General features: G+C 47.8%; 1 protein-coding gene across 2 annotated transcripts in view; it reads right to left on the bottom strand.

Annotated features, from left to right (window-relative positions):
• SYNGR1 (synaptogyrin 1) overlaps nucleotides 1-17914 on the bottom strand; it is a 42191-nt gene that overhangs the window by 20897 nt on the left and 3380 nt on the right. For both annotated transcript variants that reach the window (XM_019544952.1, XM_019544953.1), the window contains exon 2: nucleotides 10099-10232. In XM_019544952.1, coding sequence (XP_019400497.1) covers nucleotides 10099-10197 — 99 coding nt within the window. In that variant the 5' untranslated portion in view covers nucleotides 10198-10232. The remainder of the gene's footprint in view (nucleotides 1-10098; nucleotides 10233-17914) is intronic.

The following is a 17914-nucleotide window of genomic DNA, read 5'->3' as shown; positions in this document are numbered from 1 at the left end:
AGTAGAGAGAGCAATTCCTTTATCCTTAGTTCTTCTGGGGCAGGGGTTGTCAACTGGGGGTACACCGCCACCCTGGGGTACTTAGAAAGCTCTTTGGGGGGTACGTGGGGGCGGGTGGGGATGGAGCTTGCCTTGGGGCGCGGCAGCAGCATCTCCCCCAGTATGTTTGCCTCTTACCTGGGGAAAGGGAAGAGAGGAGATGGGGCACGAATGGTGCCACCAGCCCCACAAGGCACACCTTGGTGCTCCCCACCCCCCACCCCAGCTTGCTTTCCTGATTGGCCACTGGGCTGCTGGCAAGGGTTTCAATGGCAGGTGGGGTAAATATGTTTCTATGCCTGTTCCCAGGAGCAGAGCTGGGGGGAGTGGGTGAGGAGTCAGGGGGGGCAAGCAGGGCTGTGGGGGGGATTGCTCGCAGCAGCTACCTCTGCCACTACCCCACGCTGCTTTCTCATGGCTGGTTGCATGTGCAGCTCCACAGGCTGCCGACCACCAGCGGCGGTACGGGGTGGTGGGTGGTGGCGGCGGCTGCTGCGTGCGAGCACCCTGCTCCACATCCAGCTGCTGCCACCAGAAGGGGTACACTTGCTAAAAAAGGTTAAAACCCCTGTTCTAGGGGTCTGAACATGCTGTTGGAATGCCATGACTGGGAGCACCATGCAGAGGAGGAGGAACAGCGTTTGCATGGGAAGAGCAGAGGCAGCTAGCTCCTTTCCAACTATACCTTCTCTGCATTGGCTTTAAGTAACAGCAACACAGCTGGACCTGGAGACAGTGACCATGACAGCAGCAGTATCAGCAGGAGCAGAAGCAAGTGACAGCAACTGAACTGAGAATGTAAACCCCAAAATTAGGGCTGGACTAAGAGACTTGAGACTGGATTAGGGAAAGAACTGCAGATGGGTGCATGGGAGTACAGGCGTGTTAATTGCAACGGGTGCGCAGGCTTTAAATGTGGTTTAAGGTGTATGAAGGAAAGCTTACGCTACAGTGTGTGTGTATTTTTAAGCTGTTTTAAATAAAGGCAGGGAGCCTCTCTGCTCAACATGTTTGTCCCTCCAGCACCACAAACTGAACTGCACAGACAATGCAGCAGAACCTCCTGAGTGTCATGTGATTGCTTCCCTCAGGCTGCCCATTTCTGGCAGTACTTTAAGGCCTCCTGAGCATCATGTGATGGCTCTACAACCCTTCCAACCTTCAGCAACACTAGAATTCCTTGCATATTGTAGGAGGGCTCTGCCGTGCGGCTTTGGCTCCTTAATGCTTTGCATGGATCTCCCAAGACGGTCCAATCACAGCAAGTCTGCTACACCACCTGCCTTGATCCCCTCTGGTCACAAGGCTTTCTGTAACACTGCCTGCTTTTTCTTCCTGTCCTAAACCGCTTTCTATTAAATTAGAAAACGGAAATTTGTACCACAACATAATATTCTGCATAGCTTTTAAAATCAAATCTGCATTGGATAGAACGAAGCAAAAATCTTGCCAATGTCTGAGCCAGTAACAACCAAAAAGTAATCTATTTTAGTAAAGAGAAGAAAAGATCCTGCTAGATACTGTCTGGCATTCCTTTCCTTTTCCTTCAGCCACTTGCCACTTGAGTTCCTGGAAAGCTTCAGAGAGCCTGAAATAGAAGCATTTGTTATAGTGTCTACTTCTGTTTGCGTAGTTAGTTTTGCAGGAAATACATGTGATTTTCTGTAAACGTCACTCAAGAACTGGACTAACCCTCAGAAAATGAATGTCTCTGTTCATCCACCCATCCAGGATGGGTGCAGGCAGCAGGCAGGTTCCTACACACCACCCTGATGGCACTGTCTGAGCCCTAAGCTGGGAGGAGTACTTCTGGGAAGGAGGGAAGAGAGGTTGGTCTCGATGCCCCATTTTGTCCTTGATTCCTCTGAGGAATGCCACTGTGGGGGAGGGGACCTGTTGGGCCATCTGCCTAACCCAGGACTCAAAATGAGCGAAAGGGGACCAGCTCTGTAACCTGAATTCCAATGTTCTGCTCCTACCATAATATTTGAAATGGTGTAATCAAGCTGGCCCACTTTTCCACATCCACAGATTAGCTGTTGATCCTCTAGTATTAACCCTGTTACCTCCTGCCAGAGAGGGGCGCAAGCTCTCTCTAACAGAGAAAATGTTTAGTTTAGCTCCTATGGAAGTTCCTTCTCAGCAGCCCAACCCAATTCAACTACCAGTGAAGTGTCCCATCTCTCCTCCAACTTTAAGTCCACAGACACCAATGGTGTATCATATCATATCACCTAAGCCTGGAAAGGGCAGGAGTCTACCAACAACATATTTTCTAGGGCTGTTTAAATGCTGCTTAAATATTCCAAGTGCTGTGGCATCTACTAGTTTCATTTGGAGGCAAATGGTGAGATATTCAACACTCCCTAAGGGACCCAGATGCCCAATTCCCCTTAGAATTAAAGAGACCTGTTTATCAAAACCCCATTAATCAGTTGAAAGAGTCTCAGCCCAGTTGCATGGATTGCACTGCTCTCTGAGATCTTTCAGATTTCATCCCATAAATCAGTTACAACATCCTTGCATCACTCTAACTTTCCTTTTCCTTGTTAGCATTAACATTCAAGTGCTTCCAAATGGGTATTATATTTCTCAGTAATTGGTGTTCAACACTGCAATTGTGCACATTTAAATCTGTTACTCTTTCCCCATAAGAGGGCTGCAGGGACTAATTATCAGTTTGGCTTTCCTATTGGAAGGACCCTCTGGTTCATCAGTAGCTTGCTGGTAGTGAGGTACCCAGAACAAACACAATATTCCAGATAGAGCATCACAAACTTTATGGAGAGCCATTATCTCTAGATGCCCTAGAATCATTCGTTTGGAAGGGCCATTGAGGGTAATCCCGCCAACCACATGCATGAATGCAGGATGTGCTGTTCCTATAGCACCCCAGGCAAATAGCTCCACATTCATGGCCCAGAATCACGCTGGCCCTCTTTCCTAACAAAAAATCCTGTTGCCAATTAACATATAATTTGCTCTTCACCAACATCCCAAAGTCCCTCAACATTGCTGCTTCCCTAGCGTCTCTCTCCCCTTTTGGATATTTTTTTCCATAAGCACGATGGCCTGTATTTTCCGAAGATGAGTCTAATTATATTACTTCCTTGCTCAGATGTCTAACTGCTGCTGACCCCTTTGTGCTACTTCTCTGTCCTTAGTGATGCTTCTGGCCAATTTAGTATTATTCCCAAATGTCATTAAGATGATGCCTGCTCCCCCTCCCAGATCATTACTGCAGATATTTAATAGGACTTGACTTGACAACAGCCCCTGCTACACTCCACCAGGCATCTAACCAAATCAGTCCACTGCTGTGTATCCTTCCTCATTGTTTAACATGTCTCAGCCAGTTCTCAGTTCATGTGACAGGGTTCCCAAGCAAGCCTGTTTGGATGAATGTTGAGAATAAGATTTCATGAAACACTGCATCCCATGCTCTAATCAAATCTAACTATGTTATCTATGCTGCTGCCTTTCCTTTGGCCTATCTGCTGACATGTCTAGAAGGCACATGACAAGCTGGTGTGGTGCAATCATGTAACCAAGATGAGGCAGATATCACTCACAGCGGTCATAATTATCCCCAGCAGAAAGCCAATAGCTAGGAGACCGCAAACATGGAGACTACTGGACTACTAAATATTCCTTTCCCCAACAAAGTGAGACTGAGAAGTCACTGGGAATCTCTATGCATTAGCCCAGGACTGAATCCCATTTTAACCAGTCTGAGGGATGAGAGCAAAAACCCTTTAGCAAAGAACCGGCAGCCTGAAGTATGTGCAATATACATGGAAATTTCCACGCTGAATTTGGCTGTGACAGAAAAGGAGTGTAAGTTACAGCAGACTTCCCACCATCTTACACCTGAACTAGCAACATGGAGTTGTTTGAGCTAAGTCAGCAAGTCAGTGAGGATCTATGAAGATGAGTATGCTTTCCTTGCCTCGAGGGGACAAAGGGAGGGGTGCGTATGGGAAAGTGGAGTTGTGGGAGAAGGCTGTTCCTACACAAATAAATACACACGCACACTTCACCATCCCCAGCACTTTCCAGATACTCCTCTCCTGGTGTGCATTGTATAACTGCCACTGACTTTCAATACACCTGTGAATGGCAGTCAAATTCTGCTCCCCAAATATAATGTAAAGACTGTGCATACCACATCCACCCCCACTACTGGGGAACTGCAGCTTCCACCCCCACTTAAATCACCATTGAGTTTAACTCCAGCTTGGACCAGCTCTGTAGCTGTAGGGCTGAGGAAAAGCCTGATGCAGTGTGTAGGAGATGGGACGTTTGGAGACTGACTACAGACAAATAATCAAAGCACAGCAAGGTAAAAGGGGTGCTGGCTTACCATGGAGTAGACATCTTTTTTCCTATGCCTTGGTAAATGAAAATTTAACCCAGAGCAACTGAGTTCTGTTTCAGTCAGAGTGAGCAGCCCCACTCAAGCTTTCATTTACCACTGGCTAAGAGTGGGCATATGGAGGGATTAGAACATGCCAGGTGCTTCATGGTAAATCCCTGCCCCCTTTCAACTCACTGCAATTTGACCGTTTGTCCATCACTTTGAGTTCTGCTTCCAGTTCTGCCACTGGCCTTGGAAAGTCGCAGCACTTCTCTGTCTGTCCCCATCCCCTCCTGCCCTTCATCCAGATGGCCCATTTAGGCCACTAGCTGTGCAAGCCAGGGACTGATTCTTGCTGTGTGGGTAGCACAACTCAGCTCTGAACTCAGGGTAAGACCTCCTAGGGCAGAGTTTCCCAACCACCAGGCTGCAGCCTGGTACTGGGCCGCAAAGGGTTGGCTGCTGGGTTGTGGCACAAGCCCCCTGCTCAGACCCTCATCTGTGCTACCGACCAAGCGGCTTCTGCCGCTGGCAGTCAGATAAGGGGTTGAAGTTGGGTGGCGGGGCAGCCTCGGGAGGAAGGCAGCCGGCTCCATGTGCCCCATCCCACTCCTGTCCGGGTCCACAGTATAAAAAAGGTTGGGAACCACTGCCCTAGGGCAGTGTTTCTCAACCCATGGGTTGCAAACAAACTTTAAAAATGAATTCTCCTTTAAAGGAGAAAAACATGGGAAATGGTGGCTTTTCCCTTGCAGGCTGGCAGAGTTCCAGCCCGAGAGTTGCTTGGGTTCTCCCATGCCCCCTACACACACCCTTGCCCCACACATGGGGGGGCTGGGAGGCACCAGGTCAGGAGTGAGGGGCACTGGGCTGGGACTGGCCATCAATGTTTACAAATTGATCCTGATACAAAAAAGGTTGAGAACCACTGCTCTAGAGACAATGGTGGTACAAATAAATAAAGACTGACAGCAGGCCGGGATGAAAGGAGAAAGACATGAAGGAGAGCTGCTTTCATTACCCTCAGCTGGACAATTCCCCAGAGGGGTAGTGCTCACACATGTTGGAGGCAACTGTTTGTCCTACTGTGTAGCAACTTGGTGTTTGCTGTTTTCTCCAAGCAGCTGCTCTTGGAAACACCCAGGATCAAGCTACCTAGCTCACCCTCTCTCTAAAACAGAGACATGCCCAAGCTGCTTGTGTGCTTTGGTCCCCGGAATTAAACATTCCCAGGGAATGGAAAAGCCCTGAACAATAAGCAATACATTTGATCTCGAGTACCATTTTATTAATTTATGGAGCCAAATTCAGAGCGTACAGGTCACACCCTACCTCAGAGACTTACATGGGCCCAGAAAACAGCTGATGTCAGTTTTCTGCTAGCAGATAGGAATGGCATGGTATCTGAAAGGTAAGGGTGGGGAGCACCTGGTGAACTCAGGTTAAGTGGGAATGGGACAAAGAGTCTTTCAAATCTCAATCGCTGCTTTTAGTGAATGTCCTAGGTCAGGGCGTGACTGGATTACTCAGGTGTACCCAGCTAAACTGCTACCTACAAAGCTTCCCAGCGCTTCTAATGCTTGTGCAAACTTGAGCATGCAGCCACCGGCGTTTAACCACTGCCTCACCTAAATCTATGCGACTGTGGTAAAAAACCTAGGGCTTTATCTCCATTGGGACTGCCACTGGGGCTATCACAAAGGATGCTACACTACAAGGGGCACAAGTGGGAGGTTTTTAGATCTTCTAATAGGAAAAAGCCCTGCTTAAACAAATGTGGGATGAACGGGAATGGGGGAAGTAGACTTTTGGTGATGGCATAGAGAATGATGGTGGCATAAGGACTGGGGCAGCATAGTGACTAGACAGGAACTTGGAACACATGGCTTCTATTTTCAGCCCTGCTCACTCACCAGGTGAAACAGGCAAGTTCCTTAAGTTCCCTTTGCCCCAGTTTCCCTGCTGGTAGCACAGGGGTGATAATTCATTAACATGCTGTGGGTTATTCAGCTAAATTGCTAAGGGAGAGGAAAGTGCTACCAGTGTCTCGCTGCAGCCTGTGTGAAATGGGTTGGGTGCCTCGGTCTTGCTATCAACAGACAAGTCCTCACATTACTACACAGCTCCGCATGCACAGACAAAGCCAAGTCTCAGCAGAGAGGCAGAGTTTTATCCAGGCGGATGGATATCAATGGAGAACAGTGCCTGTGCTGTCACCACAGCTATAAACTGTGGTAGGGAAAGAACTCTGTTCTACAGGGCAGCTGAGCCAACACCTGTCACCAGCACCAAATTCATCTAACTTTTCGCCAAGTGTAAAGAAAGAACCCTAAATTGTTTGCCCACTTGCTACTAGTTCCCATTCCCCTGCATCTTTGGAGCTGCTGCATCTTACTGTCAGAAGCACTCTGGAAACCTGAGCTTCCTCCCTGCAGTGCCCAGATGGATATTCCAGCAATCAGAAGGTGACAAGGTAGATTTACACCTTACAGACTGAAGCAGAGTACACACATATATATAGTACAAGCTTTCATGGGCTGAAGCTCACTTCATCAGATGCTGTGAAAGGATCTGCACAAAGTGGTATAAGAATAAGAAAGACATTTGACCACAAAAAGAAGAGAGAAGAAATGCCAACGTCTCCGCAAGGTACAAGCCCCCTGCATTGCAAACTTATCACCAGAGGCTTCTCTTTAATGAGAACAACAGATAGGATCTTCTAGGACCCCTACTATGCTTCATCCTTTAAAGGCAGCACCCACTCATACTAGACTGCAAGCACCAGCAAGAAGGCACCAGCTCTCAATCAGTGTTGGTGCAGTGCCACACACACCAATGGTGCTCCACATCAGATACTGGCAAAGCACAGTATGACCTAAGTGCAAGGTCCTGCACAGCAGGACTAAACCCAGTAAGTTCTTCTGTAAGCTGGGAGGAAGTTTATCAGTTGGATGTGAATAAGGAGGAAAAACATTTAAGTGTGCTAGTTACTTACAGGATGAGCTCCAACAGGATGTACCCATGAAAAAGGCAAAAGTAGGATTTCAGAAGGGGTATTTCCAGTAGAGAGAAAGGGACATATTAATACCACTGTTTAAGATATGGCTGAGATCTCTTCTGTGTACATTTCTGATCGCCCATGTTCTGGAGTGGCAAATGCAAATTTGCACCAGTACAGGGAAGGGTTACTCAGGTGACAAGGGGAATCGGAAGCTTATCTTAAAGAAGACCAAAATTACCTAGCTTGTTCAGTTAAGCAAAATGAAGGCTGAGCGAGAATCTGACTGCTGCACCCATAATACATTAGGCAGGCTCTCCTTGTTGACCCTTGGTATTGTTATTTACAATGAAAGTCAGTCACAAAGATGAATCCCATTCTATCCTATCTCAAGGTCAAGCAGAGAGCTGGCAATCACACAGGTGCAGATTGGCTTAGCTTTATTATGAACACCCAAGGTAGCCTGCTGTAGCTGAGGAACCACTGTGGAACAAGTATCTGAGTTCACAGGAGCCAGCAGGGTTTTTGGAGCAGAAAGAAGCTCCTAATAGAAACCATCTCTTGCTTTATCTCCCTCCAACCTTTGGGAAGCTAGAACCCTGCAGTATTGGAGTGAAGTCATAACTACAGAAAGAAAGAGGAAATTCTGCCTTAGAGGCTGGGAATGCAAAAGTCCTTGTAGGTCATGTCATATTCAGCCTCCTTGGGCACCACATTCTCCACCACTGGGGGCAGGTCAGGCAGGCAAGGATGCTTCCACTACCCTTGCAACAGATTTCACTAGCAGTTGCATGCCAGGAGATTTACCAGAGAAACCCCATTCCCTCAGGTAATTATCCTGGTGTACAGCTAAGTAGGCCCAGACAGATAGCTCTGGGAATGATTAATGTGGTCTCTCTCCTTCCGACCCCCCTCCCAGGCACATGCAATCAGGCAGAATGGGCATCTTGTTTGACAAAAATAGATTATACCACTTTGGAGGAACAAGCACCTCCATGTGGGTGCAAAGCAGTGCTGGGGCAATAGGCTGGCCAGTCTGGTCACACATGTCACCCCCAAGTCACCTTCCCTTTGGATTGTTTTCTACATGCATTATTTTGCTTAAAACAGGGAGCTGCTGCAGGGCAACTCGGGTGTGTATGTGTGTGTGTGCATGAGTGCCCTGTCATGTGTACACATGTGTGTGCGTGTGTGCATGTGCCTGTGTGCGTGTGCCTGTGTGTGTATGTGTGTGTATACACACACGCCCTCTCCTGCCACATTGCCCTTCATGCTGTGCTGCTCCCCTTTTCCTTGGAGTCCCAGCTGAGACCTCAAATCTCCCTCCCTCTAGCTCTGTGTTTGCAGCTTGCTCCCTTAATCCAAATGACCTTCTTGCCACAGACCCAGCTATGGGATCAGTGTCACAAGATGGAAGACTCCTCTCCCCACCCCCTTTACACACCCAGGGAAACAGGCTGCAAGTACCTCTCCCTCTTTCCCTGCTGCTAACCTCCCTCCCCCTTGACCCAAACCCCAACAAATGAAGGAGAGTGGTAGGGGAAGAATTAAATGTAAAGGGGTTGTTAGGGTCCGCAAGAGGATCAAATGCAGAATCCCCCATAATCTTTTACAACTAACTCCCCTCCCGCACAGCTCCAATCAGCTCATCCAGCCAGCAGTAGCAGGACTTACCAGGGCACATGCTTGGAGGCTGGAGAAGAGAAAAAAAAAGCTAAAATGCAGAATCATCTTGACATTTTTGCATGTCTCCTCACAACATTTCTTCTCCCTGCACCTTTAATTACCTCCATCTGTGCCCTGAAACTACTCTTGCTAAAATTAAGAGTGGAAAGGACACAAGCTTTTTTGTTGTTGTTGTTGTTGTTTTTTGGCGGGGGGGCGGAGGGCTGGGGAGCAGCCCCTGTAATCCTTTCCTGCCTTTCCCCTCAGTTCACCCCCTGGATTGGGTTCTCTTCTAGACCACGTCTGACTGCCCACCCTGTTGCCGGTAGCCCTGCCCCTGCGGGTTTGCTCCAGGGCTTGTGCCCTACCCCCAACCCCACTCTGCCTGGTCCCAGCCCTCTGACTGGGAATGTGAAGCAACCTGAGCTGGGGTTTCCATGAGAAGACACCACCACCACTGCTGCCTCCCTGCCTTAGAGGTCACTTTGCAGAGACAGCTTCCCTCCTCCAGCTCTGATGTCTTGGGGGGGAGGCGGGGGGATTCCAGGCCCAGGAGGAGGAGGGAAGGGAGGAAAGCAACTCACTGGCCCTTCAAATACCGGGCAAGCTGCCTTCCTCCTCCGGCTGGCTGGCACCCACCCACAAAAGGAAGGACATTCCCCCGCTGTTCAGTGTCTCCCAGTCAAGTTCTGCTCACAGCTACCCCATGAGTGCCAGACATACACGCACACGTGCACACACAGAGGCACACACACACAAACGGCCAGATGTACACAAGCCCACACATGCTAGAGGCATGCGCACACAGACACACACAAATGGACAGATGCCCGCGCGCACACACGCAACCACATGCGCGCACACACACGTACACACAGACACACGCACAGATGGACAGATGCACACGCGCGCGCACGCACACGTGTAAGGATACACACGCCGAAGCTGACGCACACAGATTCGGGCACGCACACGCACACGCACAGCCAGACAGAGGCGCGAGACCCGCAGCCGCCGCCCGGCCCCTCGCGCCGCTCACCCAGGAGACGAGGCGCAGGGCGGTGTGCGGCTGCCGGACGAAGGTCTGCGGGTCGAAGGCGCCGCCGGCCTTGCCCGCCCCGTACGCGCCCCCCTCCATGCTGGGGCTGCCCCGTGGCGCCGTGCGCGCTCCTGCTGCTGCGGCCGGCGATGCGGGAGGGCGGGCGGCGCCCGGCGGCAGGGAGGACGGTCGCTCGGGCTCGGGCTGGGGCAGGAGGCGGGGGAAAGCGCGCGCCTGCGTGTAAGGCCCGGCCCGCGCTGGGCTGGGGGTCCGCCTGGCTGCGCGCCGCCGCCGCCTCCTGCGTGCTCGGCACCGCACCTGGCAGTGGGGCCCCCTTCTCCCGGCGCCACCCCCTCGGGTGAGGTGGGCCTGCCCTATGCAGGGGCTGCGAGCATGAGGAGGGGGTTTCCGATGCTCTGAGAGCCCCCCGCTACCTCCCTCCCTGCGGGTCACCACCCAGGACGCTGGCCAAGGGCATCTGTGTGCCCTCTGGGGTGGCAGGGCCCTGCCTGGAGACAAAGGGACGGGTCAGGCTCCCCGAGGCCCAAGAGGGTTCCTCGTTCTCGGCTCCGTATTCAGGAGCCGCCTTTGGTCTCCCGGAGCACTTGAGGGAGCTGAAATTCTCACTCTTCACCAGCTCATTCCTCACAGCCTTTCACTGTGGAAAGAGCAGCTTTGACTAAGGAGCAGCAGTGGCATAAAGGAGCAGGAAGGGGAGTGCAGTGGCTGCTAGGCCAAATTTTTCCAACTATTTGAGTTGGTCTAATACAAGATATCAGGTTTACCCAGAGAACCGTGGCTGTTGGAGGAATCACAGTCCCCTCCCCCTTGCAGCCTCCAGCCCTGGGACCTGCTTTGGGCAGGAGGGAAGCAGCTAGTGATGTTTCCTGCTCTGGCAAGTCTGAGCTGCAGAGCAGCCAACTAACTGGCAGCTCAGCGGACTCTGTTTTGATGGAGTTGCAGACCTGGTGCTGGGTCTGACACAGCTCAGGCAGCCAGGGCAGGTGGGAACCATCCCTGTTAGAACCGGAGTCAAAAAAAAAGGATGGTGGGGGTTTGCAGCACACTCTTGGGCTTTTAAAAACCACGATGTGCTGGCACTTGGCTCAGGTGCATATCTGCACTGTATATACCAGTGTTCAACCTCCAGGCGACAGACCTGATCCAGCCCACGGAGCCATGTCATCTGGCCCACAGGTCCAAGGGGAAAAGGTGGCAGCATTAACTGGTAATAGTCCTATCTTGTACTGGCACCTGGGGTCTGGCCATGAACAGCATCATTTTGACTCCCTGTGAGTAGGCTCCGATGACAGAGTCGTGAATGTGCCAGTGGCTGGTCCAGCATGAAAAGTGAGACCCTAAAATGATGAGATGATAGGGGGTGGGATATTTTACTGACCTTTAGTCAGTGCTTCATGTTTTCAAACATCTCTGTGAAACCATGAAGGCTAGAAATACACTTTTTAAAGACCAGTAGCTAAGATTTGCATGCCATCTCATGTCTTCGGGAACTGTGGTTTTCAGAGAAACATCAAATACAATGAGATTCAAAAACACCATGAGAATTGGCAGCACTGCTGATCTATACTGGAATTCCCACCACTGTTGCCATTGGGGGGACTGGAGCGGTAGAAAATATTAAAGGAAACAAATTAGACACAGCTCTGACTTGCCCACATGAGACTTGCCCTGATTCTCCTTTTTGCCCATACTGATTTTACGGCACTCCCACTGGCTTCAGTAGACTTTCTCCTAATTTACGCTGGTACATTGGAAATCAGAAGCTTTTATAATCCTCTGTCTCTTGCTGGGTTAACTGCTTTGTTTTTCTCTCTCTTGTTCACCTTGCCTTTCTCAGCAGTGCCGCCTCCTTTTTCTTCCCCTATTCAGTACCCTCTGTATTCTAATCACTGCTTTCTATTTAAAAGCTCTGCTTTCTGCAGTCCTTTCACAGCATCTGATGAAGTAAACTCGCTGCTTACAAAAGCTGATGCATTTCTGATTTAGTCTATGAGGTTTATAGCTGCCTGACTTCAGACTGACATGGCTAACTACCTTTCCCAATTAGTTTTTAACATGTTTTTTTTTCCAGCTTTATCAAATCCAGGAAGCTGAAACTGTGTCAGGAGTCTGTGTGCATTACCTGGGGTAAACACAACAGCCATCTTTTTTTACCCATCAAAGCTCTTTTCCTTTTCATTCTTGCTCCCCTACATATACTGTTTGCTGGAATATTTGTTTTTATTCCTTGATATCAGTTTTCCCTGCTGTACAGAATAAATCCAGAATCTCATGTAAACAATTCAATCTGTCGCAGATAGTTCAGGCCGGGCCCACACCAACAAAAATGCAAACACAGCCACCAAAAGTAAACCTCCCATTTATCAAGAGAATTGTCCAGTGTTAACCCACAACCTCAGTAACAAGCCTGGGGAAACAGATGTTGCAATGTGCCCTGAAGGTGAGCAAGCTAGGGGTTGTTTAATTCAGCTTCTTCAGATACGTGGGCTCTGCCTCTTCAAATATGATGAGTGCCTGGTTGGAGGGGGGTGAAATTGTAAGAGGTTTTCTTAGCTTTGCATGGGGAAAAGCAAGACTCATGTGAAGGTTAAGATGGTAACTGTTTAGCCTGTCTTCTATTTTGATTAGCCCCTGAGCTGCTTTATCAGCTGATTCAGCCAATATTAGCCTCTTTATTACCAAGATGTGTTCTGGACATCCAAGCAAGTAGGTGATCCACCTGGGCCAAGACAGGGGCAATGTCTGCTTTAAATTCTGTAACCAAAATCCATTCCGACTGTGGGCTGGTCTTGTTGCTGCTAAAGACAATGGCAAAACTTGCCCTGACATTAGTGGGAGCAGAACTGACATACAACTGTACAAAGCAGATGTACTCCTATACACATCTGTATGGCAAACCATGGAACATGCAGGGATCTGTGTTACCCAGTTACTGAATTTGGAGCAACTTGTGGGTTACTGGAAGCATTTAAGTAAACCCCCAAGACAGCTATGAAGGCACTTGGAAAGGCTGCAAAAGTTTCAAGTGTCCAGAAGAATGATTCTAAACCAGGGTGCCATGAGATCCTTTCTAGGTTGATGTAGGGTGTTGGGTAATATTAGGAGTACAAACACCTACCCACGATTTACAAGATAAACCCAGAGATTTCAAATAGGAATCCATTGTGTCAAAAACACTCTGGCCTGCCATCATCTTTCTGACTACTTTGCAACAGAAGAATTGCGCTACTATTTTTCCATAGTCAACAAATGGCTAAACACTGGCATTTTCTGAGGTGTGCCTTTTGTTTAAAAAGGTTGAGAATCACTGGCCTGAAATATAAGATTCACTGAATTTAAGGATAAGAAGTGCCCAGGTAAAGAGAAGGAGATTGTGATGCTAGATGAACATTTGAAACATCACAGCATTTTGGATGAACAGCTCTGCTTGGTTTGGAACTGGTTGGCTTTACACTGTGCAAAACAGCTTCAGAGGGTGACCATGGAGGAAGGATGGTGATTGTTCTTTGCTCCCTGCTGCTGAATTCAGCTAGGTGTGAAAAGCAGGAAAGTTGGGTGGGTGACTTATCTACTGTGCAGTAAGAAGCATGTCCTCCAGATAACACCTATGCACCAACTCATATTTCTTTTTACTAGGAATATTGTAGTAGCGCTCCATTGGAAACACACTTAACTCCCATGGAAATGATGCTGCTGCTACAGCTTGGATGCCTTTTTGCAGCAGTCTACATCCTGAATCATTCCTCAAGATCTCTGTGCAGAAGGTACCTCCTTCACAGTCTTTACTTTGCTTCCTAGGGAACAGCCACAATGAAGAGGAGTGCTTGGCATCAGGGTTATAACCGAAGTAGGCTTCAAGAGACAAATGTGTGCCACTAGGGGCTAGAGTTCATGTCAGGGTGGTGGGCCTCCACAAAGATGGATCCCCTGCAGGTTCTTTGCCAGGTCAGGGATGGGCCCTGATACTTTCTCCCCAGGATGCAAATCCCAGCTTATGACAGGGAAGTCTGTAAAGGGATCTTCATGCAGATTTTCATTGTTTCTCCTTGTGGGTTTTACTTGGTCTGCAGAGGTCAGAGCTGTGGAGGAGGAACAGGTCTCTAAAAGATTATTAATCCTGTATAATATTTCCATGTGCATTCCTTAAATATTTTAACACTTAATAATGGAAGAACAATTACACATGACTCTGCCATTCTGCTCTCAAGTACTTCAGTGCACTTGACAGCAGAATTTGGCCTCCATGTATCCCTTGGTTTTTACTATTTAATTAGTGTTTGCAATAACCTGATATAATAGCAGCAAGCAGCACTTACACAGCATGTTACAGGTGAGAACTCAGCCCAGAGTCCTAGCAGTAGACATTCCATTTGGCTTTGCACCAATACAAAGTGCCCACAGCTTCCACTCCATGGCAGGGGGCTGTTTTCAACCATTATGACCTCAAAAGCAGGGTATTAGCAGAGCAGCCCTACTTCTTGACATAAAACATGCCCACATAGCCTCACTAGCAGGAGAACAGACCTCCCAAGTACAATTTAAAGCCTCCTTCCCTTGGCAAAATTCCCAGGGAGATTAGTGGGTAAACACCACCTGTCCTATCCTGTCCTGTGAGTGAATATCTTAGGGCACTGCAGCCTTCGTGGTGCAGGGATAGGTGATCTGAAACCCTCTGCATCAAAACTGATGTAAATCAAACCTCTTCTCTCTTGAGCAACCTGAATGTATTGGCTTATTACTCATTACGAATCTATTTAGCATCTGAACATTGCAGGGCTGGGCTTTGTTCAGCTGTTTATTTTCCCCTAACAAGTTAATGATAGTTATTTTATACAGTCTCTATTACCTTGTTCAGCTTCACTGGCCTTGGTTTGCTTGTGAAATGCACAGAATCTCTGTACCCCACAGCAAGTGCTGTGGGTAGTGGCATAAGGCAAGAAGTAAGGTCATGGGCTCAAAGTATCTTGCTGGTTGTGCTAATTCCTGATTGGGAGTTCCATTTCTCAGATCCCAAGGCTGTGCTGGGCTGGAGGCTCTCAGCTAATCTGGACTCTCAGGTTGACTGGACCAGATTGATCACAGGTGTTACTTTATATCAATCAATTTACACCAGGTAGGGCATTGGGCCATTTGATTATGCTACTGATTTCTCAGCGTATATTTGTCTGACTGAGAAGGTGGGTGATACATAGTCATTTTGAATTGCAGGCCATAAGGCTGATTATTTTGAAGATTTAACTTTCAAAGATTAGGAAGACTGGATCAAACTGGGTCAGGATCATTGAGATGTCAGGCATCCTCCTGCAGATGTTTTTCTCAGCCTTGCTTCCCCCAGACAGGCATTTCCCCCCCAGGGATGATCTCTTATCTGACCTCCCAGTTGATTATTTGATCTGCCTTCTAAGTTAAGCAGCTGAGACCAGCCCAGAGCCAGAAGCAGTGAGGCGGCAGCAGCCAGCTGTGTGATGTACTTGTTACCTTTTGCTAACCCTCATCAGCCAAACTGCCTTAATCTCACCTGAACCCTACATCTAAACCTCATCAAGATTTCAGGGGATTTTTTTTCCTCCAACAAACGAATTTTTATCCACATTCCTGTGATGCTACGTTTTTTGTGGCTGGAGGACAGGAACACTCCTATGTGTGTTTATTTAATTAGTGATGGGGTACTGATATTTTTTCTTATACACAATGCTTTAAAAAAATAGAATATTTTCAGTAAGTTTTGCCTTTAAATTATGTTTTAATCACTGAGGCACTTCAGTTGTGGTTTGGAAATATTCCAAGAGTTACAACTCTGAAATGTCTGATTTATATTGTTGGCTGTTTTCCTGACTGACACCCATTCTGACCTTGAGTGTTTGTCCTTTGCCTCAGGATGGCAGATACTGGGATCTTAAAAAGTTCCCAGTGGAAGGGAAACCAGTAATGTAGAACCCAGCACATTCTAAATAAAACTTGCTGTACTTATGTATACCCCAGTTCTAGTATGGGATTGTTATACAGCTATAGGTGCTGTCAGGAATCTCAGCTCAACATCAGTGCCTGGTTTCTAGCAAGTATCTCTGCTTCACAAGAACTGAGTCTTATCAGAGACCATGACAGAGGATCTTCTACCCATAACTTTGTGTTACCAAACCTTACAACAGAAACATTTCTTCCAAGGCTAAGAAATTGTTCACACATTAAGAAAAAAAGAATTTGAGAGTCTCTGGATAACGCTGCCACCCTCATGCCAATCATATGCAGATCATATAGGGGACATTTTAAATTGTCATTACATTTGCTACAAATAGCACTTTTTGTGACATTTTCTTTACAGCGTGCTGATAGCATTTTACAGCATGGTACGGTATCTATACTGGAGTTTCCACTATCATTTCCATAAATAGAGCTGCATTAGTGCTAGCAGCGATTTTATTTTTAATTCTAAGACCTGGTGTAGACATGGCACCATAATGATCCATGTTTGCATGAATCAACATGTGGATGCAACAACGTATTTTGGTCTCTTGGTTGTAACAGAAGGTCTGGGATTTCTTTCCTTGTCCGTATACTGACAGACCAGGGCAGCAGCCTGGCATTGGGTGTCAGCTTGCTGATGAGTCACATGCCTTGGTTGTGAGCAGAGCTAGCCAGGAATTCTGATTTGCATCCCATCAGCTCTTCCTATGGTGGTCTGTGACTTGGGCCCACCTCGTGACTAGCCCTTGCTCTGGATGAGGGGCAAAGTGCCTATGTGGAGAGCTGCAGCTATCTCAGCAGCTGTTTAGCAAATCAGGTTTAAAAAATGGCTACTTAGAAAGGTACTAACACAATTTTAAGTCTAGGCAGACCTAAGAGTTTTTTAATTCTGGCCCTATCTGATTTCCCTCTGCCAAGGGGGGTTAATAATTTATCTCCTATCCTCCAGTTCCTAATTAATAACTGTTCAAGTTGCAACTCAGATCTATTTTGCCAGCAGAGTGAAGAGATGCCTTATCAGGAACCCATGCATGAACAAGTTGTTGACATGCCAGCCTTCATCTTCCAGTGATATGACCTGCTTTATAGAGCTGGTCTGTAGGCTAGCAATGCCAGGAAACAAACAGAGAATGATAATGTTGGAGGTGTATGCATTACATTTTCTTATGAAGAGACAATCTGTAGCATAACTAGGTGTTTCCAGCCTCAGACACTGACTTAGAGGGGGGCACCAGAATAGAGACTCCTTGGGCAGTTTGTGTTGTGGTAGGACCTGCAGCCTAGGTGTAGGGGCACCACACTGTTGATGCAGCAACAGCGGGGGGAAGGGGGTATAGATCCTGTAGTGCAGCCATCAGGACAGCAGAGACTTCCTATGCTTGAAGAAAGGTGATTGCACCCAAAATCCTGCTAAGAACTTTTTTCCAACTACTCAGATTGTCTAATAAAATCATCATATCTAACCAAAGAACCTTGTTTGCCTGTAGTGCAGCCATCAGTTTTCTTTTCACAAAATTACTCCACTGCTCATTGCCACTGCCAAAGGAAATCATTGGTACTTGGCAACATGAGGCAACTGGTAGCAAGCAGAGGTGGTGAATACAGCAGAGCAGTACAAGAGTGGGGCATAAACCTACCAGGTTTGAGAAATGCTGGGCCAGGGAGAAAAACTTAACAGTTATGCCTCTGGATACAATAGTTTCCATAATGAATCTGCAGATAGATTCCATGAGTGACATCATACTTAGATTCCCTTTCCCTGCATAATTTTAACACATATGATTTTTGTTACTGTTTAATAGCTATAAAACAGTATCATGTAGTGGTGGTT

This window comes from Crocodylus porosus, unplaced genomic scaffold (genome assembly GCF_001723895.1).
Source record: "Crocodylus porosus isolate Cpor-Errol unplaced genomic scaffold, CroPor_comp1, whole genome shotgun sequence".
NCBI lineage: Eukaryota > Metazoa > Chordata > Crocodylia > Crocodylidae > Crocodylus > Crocodylus porosus.
This window is presented reverse-complemented; position numbering and strand designations above follow the sequence as displayed.